The sequence below is a fragment of the Pseudonaja textilis genome, chromosome 2, assembly GCF_049901715.1.
Source record: "Pseudonaja textilis isolate UNSWEBS1 chromosome 2, rPseTex1.2, whole genome shotgun sequence".
Taxonomy (NCBI): Eukaryota; Metazoa; Chordata; class Lepidosauria; order Squamata; family Elapidae; genus Pseudonaja; species Pseudonaja textilis.
This window is the reverse complement of record NC_141991.1, coordinates 49705927-49719562: the sequence shown is the minus strand read 5'-3', so window position 1 is coordinate 49719562 and position 13636 is coordinate 49705927. Positions and strand designations below refer to the sequence as shown.

At 36.3% G+C, this 13636-nt stretch overlaps 2 protein-coding genes across 4 annotated transcripts in view; both read right to left on the bottom strand.

Annotated features, from left to right (window-relative positions):
* Positions 1 to 1431, bottom strand: part of ARHGEF3 (Rho guanine nucleotide exchange factor 3) — a 139188-nt gene extending 137757 nt beyond the window's left edge. The window contains exon 1 of one of the 2 annotated variants that reach the window (XM_026723740.2): positions 1011 to 1431. In XM_026723740.2, the coding sequence (XP_026579525.2) occupies positions 1011 to 1045 (35 nt within the window). In that variant the 5' untranslated portion in view covers positions 1046 to 1431. The remainder of the gene's footprint in view (positions 1 to 1010) is intronic. The other variant, XM_087923848.1, reaches the window with a different exon arrangement.
* An 8344-nt stretch (positions 1432 to 9775) lies between these two features.
* The window catches only part of IL17RD (interleukin 17 receptor D), a 59797-nt gene continuing 55936 nt past the window's right edge, over positions 9776 to 13636 (bottom strand). For both annotated transcript variants that reach the window (XM_026723726.2, XM_087923842.1), the window contains exon 13: positions 9776 to 12444. In XM_026723726.2, coding sequence (XP_026579511.1) covers positions 12329 to 12444 — 116 coding nt within the window. In that variant the 3' untranslated portion in view covers positions 9776 to 12328. The remainder of the gene's footprint in view (positions 12445 to 13636) is intronic.

The window sequence follows — 13636 nt, the reverse complement described above, 5'->3', positions numbered from 1 at the left end:
TATAAAGCAATTGTGGTGATGAGGTATCTTGTTAAAGGCGGGATCTGTGGTTCTCTGGAACCTGCTTAAACTCCCAACACAGCCAGTGGTGAAGGATGCTGGCAACTGTAGTTCATCAACCCCTGGAGAACATAAGGAGCATCTGTAGAACATGGATCTAATAGGAACAGATGGATGTTCCAGCCTCCGGGATAAATGTATTGCACTGGGCTATACAAAAGGATGATGTGTAAAGATTAAGCAAGGCGTTTATTTTTCCTGTACCTTTTTTGTTCTCTTCCAAAGAAAGGCTGCAAGAATAAACAAGATAAGCCGGTAAGAGTATCTGTGCGCCTTGAAATTTTCTCAGAGAGCCTCCCTAGGCAGCGGTAACTTTTATCGGCTACATGTAAATACTTTTGGTTTTAATCGTTTTACAAAGATAAGTTTCCTAGCACTTGCTACTTCATCGTCCAAGGGATTTTTCTTTTTAACTGCAGTAAGTAAGCGGCTCCCTTCTGCAACTAGAAAACGGCCGGGATTATCCATTTCGAGGCCGGTTAAGGATTGAGCTCAGGAGCATGTGAGCCTCTCTCTCCGAGACACAGACTGTGCTGAATAGGAAGAAGCATAACAGAAGGTTTCTGCGGCACAACAAATGCAGGGGCGGGCGCGGGGGAACACACCACCATCAACTCGCACCCTTCTCTTCCTTCTCCTCCCAAAAAAACACCCTGGTCTGAACTCAGGGGAATTTTTCAAACTTTCCAAACTCGACGTATGACGTGGGGGGGGGATTCTGAGAGCGCAACTCCGCCTCCGTAGGGACACAAACCGATTCGGGTTTTTCCAACGGTTGCATTTCGATCGCCAGGATCTCCCATGCCCTGAGGCGAGAATCTCCTTTGACAGGCGGGAGCTGAGTCCCCGCCCTGACCTCAACTAACACTCCCCCGCTTCTCTCTTTCCTCCCCCCCCCCACCTCCCCTCCAGGTCTTCCCCAGCGACCCCTCCCTGCACGGAAGCCTCACCTGGTGCTTTCGGGCTCTTCCTCTCCCCCCTGCATGAGATCCTCCGAGCTGCGGGCTAAAGGCAGCAGGGCTCCTCCGGGCTGATCGCGCAGGCACCTGGCAGCTGAGGGAGAGGTGGGGGGGGGGCGGGAGAAGAGACCCGGGGCGTGACGTGGGTCCACTTTCCTCCCCACGGAGAACTTTTTTGCGTCCGGCGCGGGTAGTTCGGCGAGAGGCGGCGGCTCTATAACCCCAAAGGCAGCTCTCGCCCGGCATCAGCGCGCGCGCACGCCCACACACAAAACACCCACTCAAACCCACACTCACTATCCCCACAGCGCGAGAATCACAGGAATAATAGTCTTCTTCCCCCCCCCCCCTCCGCCCGCCACTAGCTTTGCGGTTGCGACTTGTGTCCCCGCCCCTTGGCTCGGTTTTTCCTGCAACTGACTCCCGCCTCACACTTTTGAAAGAGCGAGAGCGGCCCGAGGAGTCGTTGAAGCGCGCCCCGTTGCGGGGGGGTGGGGGGGGGAGAGAGAAAGGCGTATTATTACATGAGCCTTTTAAACTCGTGAGAATGGGCTTTCCGGGCAAAAACCGTTTATTTACATCTGGGCGGCCAGGAATCGTTTGCAAAACCGCTTCGCCTTCGCCAGTCCTCTTTGGCCCGACTCTTAGTATTGTTCGCTTCCCCGTGGTGATTTCGTTTCGTGTCATCCGCCCTTTTTTATTTTATTTTGTTTAGAGGGAGTATTCAGAAGGAGTTCCCTCTTGGAAGTATCTGTGGTTATTACACGTCGAGGTTTAATTTCTGAAAAATTGGGGGGAGGTTCTAACTAATGGCGGAAATCCCAGCTGTCCTGTCTCAAGAGACAGTCTTCCTATCCCTGACTGTAAAACCTGTGATTTCAACGGCAAAGAAAAGTAATTTTCCATTATTCTTGCTAATTGAGGATTTTCTTTAAGATGTGAGAGATCTCGATTTTTTTTTTTAAAAAAGGTTAATTCTTCAGTAGCTTACCCCACTGAGTCTACAGGTTGCACGATGCATTGTTTAAACATGTTTTGTTGAATAAACCACAAAGATTAATTTGCCAGTCGAGCCAAAACTAAGCAAAGCACATTATGCCCTATTATTTATGAACCCGACCAGTTTCCTGTATAGTTAATATTGTCCTCTCCTATAATATAGTCCTGCTATAGCAGAAACGAATGTGCTGGCTCATTCACTTAGCCCGTGTTTGGAAATGAAATAAGCAACACTGGATCTAGCAACATTCCTCCTTATATTGAAGCATATTACGGATTTACGTTTTTGTCTCTTTTGCTTTTTTTCCCCCCTCTGGCAGGCAGGTGTGCTTTAAAGCAAATGCTAGCCTCCAGCCATTGATATACTTGGTTTATAAAGGCCACAAGAATCCAATCAGATACCCAAAGGCAAAAAATCTGATTACAGTAGTCGGTGCAACCCTCTTTTACCAAAGGTTTTGGTGCCCTTTGTAGGTCACGTTTAGAGCAGCTGCCATTCTTGTTATGCTGTAATTTAAGTCTTTGGGTTAGAGATTTCAATTTCTGCCAAAAGAAAAAAAGTAAGTGTTGACTGTTGGCAAAGTACATATCTGAAACTGACTTGATTCCAAGCAGCCGAATGATAACATATTCACATTTTCTATTCAGATCAGGTAGGCATGTTAAGAAACATCTGGATAATCATCCCTTGTTTTGGGTCTCTCTCAGTTGTTGACTTTAAAAAAAAGAAGGAAGAAAGGGTGGGAGAGGCAGCACTGCAGCTTGAGGATATCAGTGAGTGACTGTAAAAGGGAAAGCAGAGTGACCAGGTGGGGAGATTAGGGCTGGCAGTGAGCCCTGAAGTGACCTGAGATAGGGCAGAATGAAGTAAATACAGTAGAATGGCAAGGATGGCAAACTGATAAAAGGAAATAATTAGACCAAGACTACAAACAGATATATAAGTCCTCCGCTTACCTTATTTGTTTAGCAATTGTTAAAATGGCACTGAAAAAACAAGTAATTTCCAACTGGACCGCACACTTAACAACTTTCAACATACCCACAGTAATACAAACAATGTGTATGCTTCTCAACCAGCATTTATTTATTTATTTGATTTGTCAATCGCTTACAAGATAATAGGTATAAGTATATACATAGTTATGAACACATGAAATGGGTACATATAAGAAAAATAAAAGAAATAGGACAGGGACGGTAGGCACATTGGTGCACTTATGTACGCTCCCTACAGACCTCTTAGGAAAGGGGTGAGGTCAATATTAGACCATCTAAGGTAAAGTTTTTGGGGTTTGGGGAAGAAACCACCGAGTCAGGTGGAGTATTCCAGACATTGACCACTCAGTTGCTGAAGTCGTATTTCCTGCAATCAAGTTTGGTGCGGTTAACCTTGAGTCTGTATCTATTGTGTGCTCTTGTGTTGTTATGGTTGAAGCTGAAGTATTCATTGACTGGTAGGACATTGCAATGTATGATTTTATATACCATACTTAGATCAGACTGAAGACGGCGTAATTCAGGGTTTTCTAGGTCTAGAATTTCAAGTCTGGTGGCATAAGGTATTCTACAACGAGTAGAGGAGTGGAGAACTCTTCTTGTGAAATATTTCTGGACTTTCTCAACTGTGCTAAAATCAGATACATAATGTGGGTTCCAGACTGATGAACTGTATTTGAGTATTGGTCTAGCAAATGTTTTGTATGCTCTCGTTAATAGTGTGATATTACCAGAGAAAAAGCTACGTAGGATTAGGTTAACAACTCTTAATGCCTTTTTGGCTATGTAGTTACAGTGGGCTCTAGCACTTAGATCATTAGAGATGAGTATTCCAAGGTCCGTTTCAGAGATTGGATTATCAACAAGGTCTTGACTATTCAGCTTGTATTTTATTTTTTGATTTTTTTTGCCAATATGTTAGACAGAGCATTTATTTGTTGAGATTTGAAGTTGCCATTTGTTTGACCATTCTGATACATAGTCAAGATTTTTTTTGAAGGGTAGCAGTCTTGTCTGTGGTATTGAACAGCTTTACATCATCAGCAAAGAGAAAGCAGTTGCTCTTAATATGATCACAGAGGTCATTTATGTAGAGTATGAAGAGAGTTTATGTTATATTTATGTTGGTTGCAGCATCCCAGGGTGATATGATTGCCATTTGTGATCTTTCTGGCTGGCTTCCAACAAGCAGAGTCGATAGGGGAAGCTGCATTCACTTTATGACCACTTGATTCACTTAGCAACTGCAGTCATTAACCATCATGGCAGAAAGGTCTGAAAATAAGGCACAATTCACCTAACAACTGCTTTGCTTATCAATGGAAATTCTGATCTGAATTGTGGTCATAAGTTGAGGACTCTACCTGTACTCTCTGCTGTTGTGTGATGTTGGTAAGGTCAAAGGAACAGCTCACTGTTCTGGAGCTACAAACCCACTTTTCTTTATGGAGCTTCTCAATTATAGTTTCCTTATTGCCTGCAAAATAACAGTTTTATAACTAACTACTTACATACCCCTCGGCAATCATTTTAGCCTTTTTGTTACAGTACTTAACATTTCAGACTTGGTCTCTGGCTGCCAAAAGTTGAAGACTGGTCAGGCCCATTGTTTAAATTTCTAAAAAGAGCCATCAATGGGAAGAGGAAGGCATTGAGGAAAAGGTTACCATAAATACAATTGTTTGATTAACTTAGGATAAAATAAATCACAGAAAGAATGGCAAAAAGATAAAGAAGGAAAGGAGGGAAAAGAAATTAATTACAAAGACTGAATAATTAGAAATGACATTTTTCTAAATTTAATTGCGCACAAGTTGTCTCCAAATACTAGTTAGACTATTAAGCAAATCTTAAAACTTGATAGGAAGTTACATTATAGTATATATTTTAGACCAAGAGATAATTTGTGATTGCTGATCCTGTTTTAAAATTTAAGCCACTCTCTTCTAAATAAAAAATCAGGATATAAATACTTAGTATTTTTATATTTCACATCTAATTGCCACCTATCTTTTAAAATGTTTTGCTCAGACACAATAATTTAATAAACATTTTAATAAAATGGTCATCATCAAGGTGACTCAATAGCAAATGTATTTATACACCCAAATGCTGCCAGAATAAGTAATACATTTTGCCAAAAAGATAATGGAAAGAGGGCTAGCCAGTTTGTCAGAAATTTGAGTCCAAAGTCTCAAACTAAGCATCAAGTTCCTTCTCCTGTGTTCCCATCAAATGCCTTCTAAAAGAAACTGAACAGTCTCTTTCTTTTCCTGTTCTGTTCCTGTTCTGTTCTGTTTCATATTTTCTATTCTATTCTGTTCCATATTCTAAAGAGCCATACTCAAATATTGTATTATTTAGTCATAAAATATACTTTTAAATGTTGTTTTGGTTAAAAACAGCAAGAGAAATCCACAATATAAGCCTAATAAATAACATTTATTTTACATAAATGTATCCATATAAAAATACCATGTCAATATATATTAATACATGCATAATTACTATGTGCAGTAAATGTGTTATTCTGAAAATCATTGTGGCTTCCTCTTAATTCTCACTCAGCATTTTGGCATGTTTGCAAATATTTTAATGAAGGGTAGCTACCTTTGTTCTTTTATGACTCAAGATGAATATTTACTGAAACATTCACAAACACTCAATTATTACATGCTATGCTTCACTTTTGGGAAGTACATTGTAGCAGTCCTTACTTTTACACTATACATGGGAACTAGAGTTATACAGAGCTGAAGAAGCTTCTTGGATGAGAAGTGAAACCTCTTCAAAGAAAAACAAGTAAGTCCAGTTGCCTCATGAAAAAGCACCTTTGGGATAGCTTTGTACTTCTTTAAAATATTTTATGTTTTGCATTAGTTCTTTAAAAAAGTTTTTAAAAAGCTATGAATATTACTGAAAAATTTTCAGCCCAAACTTCATAGATCCATTAATATTTTAAGAGAGCACTAAAATATGATTGTAGAATTGTCATAAAATGATATCTAATGAGTTCTGGTTTGTTTTGGTATAGTAGTTAAAGGCACTGTACTAGAAACCAAGAGACCTGGTTATAATCCTGCCTTAGGCATGAAACTAGCGTACAATTAGCAAACTGGTTGTTACACCAACAGCATCCCACCACTGAAGTAAGGTCATTTGTTGACACGAGAAAGGTAGCCAATATAGCAATAGAAATAGCACAGACTTATATACCACTTCACAGTTCTTTGCAACACTCTCTAAGTAGTTTAGAGAGTTAGAGTATTGCCCCCAACAATCTGGGTCCTCATTTCACTGACTTCAGAATGATGGAAGGCTGAGTTAACCTTGAGCTGGTCAGGATAGAAGGAATCAAATTCCTGGCAGTGTGAGCAGAATTAGCCTGCAATATGCTAACCACTGAGAGAGAGAGGGCCCCGTTTTGTCACTTCCAATATTTTCAGAAAAACAGGGAGTGATGAAACGGCTAGTTTTCAGCCTGCAGAAGCCTTCCTCAAGCCTTTGGGAGGCCAAAAAAGGCCTCAAACCCACAAAAAATCAGCTGTAAGTTTGCCTGCAGCTCACGTGCTGGCACAAATGGCTCTGCATGTCACGTGTGGCATGCATGTCAAAGGTTCGCCATCATGGTCATTGGGCTATAGCCTCACCCTCACAATAGTTGATTTACAGATTTTTGAAACCAAATAAGTTTCTCCTAAAGCTCTGGTTTTTCTCCGAGAGCTAATTTATTCCATATATAATATTCACTAAAATAATTATAAACTAAAGTCCCCTGCATTTCATTAGAAACAGAAGAGCTTCTAGATACTAAATTTTTATAATATGTTGTTTTATTCCAAACAATTTCAATTTATTCGCAATTATGTTTTGTAGTAACAGCTGTAAAGAGATTTTATCCCAAGAAGTTAATAACAATGGATAAAGAAGTACACAATTTTTATTGTTACTCTTGTTGTGAAGCTGTTTGAAGAAATGCATGCTTACAAAAACAATCTAGCATAAAAACATAAGCAATTCAAAATTATTTTTATGACCTTTTATTCTGATGTCAATTTCTAAATTATGGCAACATAAAAATAAATTCACCCTAATATCAGCTATTACCAAGAGCTTATATTTTTGTACATAAACATGAAAATCACTACATTTACTTAAGTATTGACCCATGTTGATGTTTCTTACATATTTCAATTTAATTCATACAAGAATTATAAGCATTTATAAAATATCTCCATACCTGTAAAGTCTTAAAAAATAATGGTGAATTATGTTACAATATTAAATTTGTTTGGCATCTCATCTAAAACAATACTAAAATAATCATAATCTAACCTCTAAAATGTATATTAATATTTTTGGCTTTCAAGAAGCTTTCCTGTGATCCTAATGAAGGACAGAAATACTGAACTGTGGTGGTATGAATCCACAGCTTCATTAGTATCTTATTCAAAGGATGGTCAGTTTTCTCCTGCAACACAGGGTGACTATGGAACTGCCTGTTCTACTAAGCAAATAGTGTGAGGATGCAGAACAAAAGGAAGTCAACAAAAATTACTTCAACCTCTTCTTTCAGTCTGGCTAAATTTAAATTCCTTCATGAATGGAAGGGGCCATTCTATTTGCACAAGGATATTGGAATACTCCAATCTTGCAAAAATCTAATATCCAAGAGACGCATACCAGGCAGATTTTAGACACACTCAAGTTTAATTTCAGTGTAAGTACACAGAATCTATGAATCAATGTTATCCAATGTTTTCTGAGCTGCATAAAAAGATAATTCATATTTCAATAGATTTCTAAATGGAATTTATCAGATAATCAAAGGAGCACATATTCCAGGCAAGTATGTACAGAACTTGTTCATGGGAAATTCTATCCTTTCTCAAAAATTCACCGTGATGATTGAGCCTTTGGTATACCTTCAACATTGGAAAGGAAAAATAGTAACCTCACTCTAAAGCATACAGAAATATTTTGTATGACAATTTCATTGTTAAAATAGTTAAGTACTTTTAATTTAACGTAAGCTGGGAATTGCCATGTCTTTTAAGGAGAAAAACAGCTTGTAAGCTTCTGTGGTGATTGCTTAATCCAAACAAACCCAAGTAAATTATTTCTAGCTAATGCCATCTTATAATGGTACTACCTAAAAAGTTGCTTTTTCTCATGGACACACTAGTATATATGGAGGTCAAGTGTATACCTAGTGCACAAACGCAATTGAACAGCAACTATATTTTAACTATATTGCCTCTTCTTTGACTCTAGGTCTACTTTATGTTCCCTGTAGGCTATTGCTCCAGTTACCACTATTCCTAACTGAACAAATCATGTTTAATTCTGCATAAGGTTATGGTCAGTTTATAAGTAACAACAAAGGGAAGGGAACAGAAAGTCCCATTAAGCCTTCAGGCAATTTAGCAGCCTAAGATTTTTCCTTTTGATTGAATTCTTTCTGGACTTCTACACCAGAAGTGAACACAACATAACTAATTCTGTCTTAGAAAAAGGAATTACATCCCTACTTCAAATCAGGTTTTTTTAAGTCTGCATAAAAACCATAAAGGAATTGTATGCTTTTCCAATGCTCAAGTAAACTGAAAACATTTCAACCTATCGTTCTTAAAAAATGTAAGGAATTGGACAATTTGTACAGTATTAGCTTTTTATCTATTACATGACAAGAATTCACTAGCATTCTCATAAATACTTGATTTACCTATTTATCTTGTAAGCCCTTTCTGAGTTTTACTCAAATTTATGAAGCACAATAAGTTCAATATCCACACTACTCTTTCTTGCGATTAATAGAGTCTGGAATCTGTATCTCAGGATTGTGCCTAAACCAGTGTTTCCCAACCTCAGCAACTTTAAGATGGCTGGACTTCAACTAATAATGTTGGTTGGGGAATTCTGGGAATTGAAGTCCACCTATCTTATCTTAAAGTTACTGAGGTTGAGAAATAGTGGTTTAAACAATCAATTATATGCACCTACTTTTTGACCTATTTTTCTAATATTCTTATTCACCCCCACCCCCACACCCTATCTTTTTTGATTAGCATGTTTAAGAGACTTCACTAAATTTTTATTCTATTTTGTAATCTGTTGGTTGGACTTATAGAATGGAGAAAGACTAACTCCTACGTGTTCTCCAGAAGAGATTCTGTATGCATGCTTTTGGGGGAAATTTGGGTTTTTAAATTTATTTTTAATTTTTTGGTGTTGGGATACGAGGAAGAGAAAAGAAGTAACAATGTAAAAGCAGTTGGTCAGGAAAAACGGGCCTTTATTCCTCTGCAGGAAAAAATAATGCCACTTTTTATCTCTTAGTTTTAAAACCATGAAGGGGATGAAGAGTTCCTTTATTTTTTTAATAATAAATAACAAACCATGGAAATATATAAATTTCTATGGTCATTGGTTCTCTCTGAACAGAAAGTGATAAATGGTGGATTAATATAATTAACTGAAGATTGCTAAAAGTACCATAAAAAGAAAGGAAATGACTTATTTTATAAAGATTAAAATAGAGATGTTATCTCTGATAATCATTAATAAACTTCATTAATTAGAACAATGGTGTCTTTAGTGAATTGTTTATAGATATGAGGTATGGGAAGAATAGATACTTTGTTGCATTGTTAGAGAGGTTGATAAGTTGTTAAAATAGTTGATACTTTAGATGAAGAAAAAAGTCATTTCTTTATATATTTCTTTTCTTTGTTTCCTACCTTATTTTTTTCTTTTCGTTCTATTTTTCTTTTCTGCATTTTTATTCTTTTAGCTTGTATTAAATTTTTTTGTTTTTAATTGTAATGTTAAATTATAAAATATAATTAATCCAATAAGAAGTAATTGGTAAGTAAGTTTCAATGAATAGTATTAGAACAAATAAGGAATCACAAGCTGGCTGTAACCAGTTTTTTTCATTCCCTTGAGTTGGAAAATGATTTTGAAAAAGAGAAGAGATCTCTGAAGCTGGCAGAAATTTTTTTTAAAAAGATGGTATGCAATATTGAGGCATTTCTTCACTTGCATGAATACTTAAAACATGCAAGTAAAACATAAAAAATATGCCAAAAATATCCCTGAGAGGTATTGCAAATATGACATCGATAAAGGAAACTGTTACCTATTCTGAGGAAGAGACAGCTGAGAGTGGAGGGAAGTGCTGATTTGGAAAAGTAGTAATTTTAGTGGTAATCCAATTACCACATTAGGTTAGTTGAAAAATCATTGATATGATTTTAGAGTTGTTAGTTCCTAAAACCGACGGTATTTTATCAAAATGATGGATATAACTTGAAATAATAAAGATCAAGTTATTTGTATGTTAATTAAATAAAACTCAGATTGTGAAGATATGATTGAGTACAAACTCAAAAACCACTGGAAACCCAGAAAATATAGATAGTTATCTATATGCTGCCCTGAGGAAATACTGGATTTTAATTTTCATAACTCTTAAGCAGCATTAGTAAAGGAAGGCCACTTCAGATCCTCAAGGAATATAAGAGATACAGGAACCTTTCCATGATTAAATGTTCTTTTGGGAAAATCCTGATAGGAATTCTTTACCACATATGTTCTTTACTTTAAAAAAACATTAATCTTATTTTAAGGAAATCCTCCAGAACTGTTGTATGGACTTTCAAGTAATCAGGATACACAAGCAACATTTTCAAGTGGTCAGCAAATATACAGAAGGGACAGTGCAAGGTTTAAAAATGATTATCATATGTGTATCATTGTTTATGGAAAAAAATTTTCCACAAAATTATTGCCCCGCATTAAACTATTTAAGAAAGTTTAAATTCCTTTCTGGAATAATTTTGATTTTAAAAACAAAAAACAAAGTTTAAAACATGTAGTAAAATTGCTGCTATCAAAAATGACTCAATTTAAGGTAAAAAAAAATGAGAACAAATTGGGGAAATATTTTAATCCTTATCTACCACTTTCCCCTTAATAATGTTATATAATGACTCAAAAAATTGCATTATCTACATGAAAATGGATATTTGCTAATGTTGAAGCATATTTTTTTGAAAAAAGCAAATGTATCTACCTATGTTTCTTTTCAAATATTAAACAACCTGGAAAAATGTCAGTGTAAGGTAAATGAGTTAACAACATCCTCAACAAAGCCAGGGCAACAGTTTAAAGTAAATACAACTCTGGTCACAACTTTAGGTTTCAAAGATAGGGGCTAGAAAAGGGTTGATATGATCCTAAGAATACTTTATCATTCATATAAACAAATACTCAGTTATATATCAATTATTTATATTCTTAATCTTTAATTAATTGTTCAACTGAACTTTAATATTTTAGCTTCTAAAGTTAAAAACATTTAGAGAGATACTTAAACAATGAAATATTAATACTAGCATGAATGTCAGCAGACAGCTTGGAAACACAATTGAGTTTAAATTTAAACTATTTTTGAATTGGAATGGCAAACTAGTCATTAATATAAGTTTGCTCACAAGTAACATAAGACACAAAACATTTTTTTTAACTTTTTACTTAAATATGCTAGGTTGGGAAAGCAAAATTCAACAATGATTGCTGTTTTAGTAAAGCCTATTTTTATAGGTCTCATCTTTGGTATTTTAACACTGAATCCTGCTTTCCAATCTCCAAATATTACTGAACATTATATTATGATGTCCAGTTGCTTCAGCATTTACAACCAGGAACCAGATACATATAATGCACAGAGCATCAGAGGATCAAACATTTCCTGCAGTTAAATAGGCTGTTACACTGAATTGTAGTCAGTTTCATTTTAAACTACTTTCAAACCATAATTTTATGACAATATAAGTATTAATCAGAATATCCATTTTAGACAGAAGAGAAGCATAATTATAATTAGAACCAAGCACTCACTCTGTCTTTCCTCTTGGGTATAAAAGAATTAAGGATGGAAAAAGCATATACTTGTGAAGAATCACAGCTAGGATGAAATTATAGTTCATCATGGAAGTCAAACATTTGGTAATTTCCAAAAACTATATTTCATATTAGAAAGTAAATGGATTTTAACCCTTGTTAATACAACATTTCTCTTAAACCCAAATTGATAGTAATATCTATCTTTCCATTCTTGAAAGTTTTCTTATCAAAACAGAGAACTATATAGGAACAAAGTATAAAACATGAACTCCTCTAGGAAGCAACTCCTCCAGGAAAGCATATTTTCTTTCACATAAGTCAAATGGCTGTAATGATAGAGAGATTAATGTATAAACAGATGCTGTTGATAAAGTGGCAATGCATAACAATCTTTCAATCCACTATAAAGGTGCAATTGCCTGCAATTCTTCTGTGTGGATACAGCAATGAAGTTCTGCTTTACATATTCCAGGCACGAGGGATTTGGTGGCAGCAAGCAAAGGCGGTTCATCTTCTCCTAGGAAGAAAGATGTTGGAAAGGTCTTGTTAGTTCATTGGTTTATTGCCAAATCAGAGATTTATTCATTGATATGCTAATACTCCTATGCTATTCTACACCCAACAGCTGAGTTACACCATGTATAATATACTCAACATATACTACCATTTATTTTGTTACATATAAAATAAACTTTAAAACAATACAATAAAATAGCAGCTTCTATTAGCACTGAGCCATGGTAGTGCAGTGGTTAGAATGCAGGCTAACTCTGCCCACAGCCAGGAGTTCGATCTTGATATGCTCAAGGTTGACTCAGCCTTCCGTCCTTCTGAGGTCAATAAAATGAAGACTCAGATTGTTGGGGGCAATATGCTGAAGTTGTAACCAATCAGAGATTGCTGTAAAGCACTATGGAGTAGTATATAAGTCTAAATGCTATTCATGCAAAATTTAAAATTCTACTTGTGCAACAGAATTTCTCTTCCAGCCACCATATTATTTCAAATCCCGTACTGTGTGGTATTTCCCAACCCTGCAGCCTAGATTTGGAGAACACCTGATGAACTGCGGATGGGAGGCTAAAACCTGATCAGATCACAGGAACTATTGGAACAAAGAGCTTAAGAGAAAGTATTCTTGATGGCATGGATTTTGAGAAGCTCAAGCTTCCTCTTATTAAAAAGCTTTGGCCACCATGTTGGGTGATGCAGGAGGAAAGTCCTGATGCTATTGAAACAAGGTAGAACTATCAAAGCAGAGGAAAATATTTTCCAGATCCAGGCTATACGTCATAACTATTCATTTCTACTGCTTTAAGGGAGTATTTTCAGTTCTTCTATATAACAACAATTTTGAAATATTTAGAGATATAAGGGAAATCTCAGAAGTTACAAGATTTTACATACTGCATGCCACCCTGTCTTCTCTCACAACAATTTAACCTAAGTATAGATCTAATTGAAGCTGATCCAGTGCAGTATTTTATGAGAAAAAGGCTTCCAATTCCCTATGATCAAATTAAAGCAACACTGGAAGTTGTCACCATTATCAAAATCAAAAGCAATGGTAGTTTGTCAAAATCTACTGACTTTGATATTATTCAGGTCTTAACATACAGACTGTAAAACCCATCAACTTTATCATCTTGTAAAATTTAAAATCTTAAACATGCGATTCTACAGTGCAGCTCTTTCTCTACTACATCTTA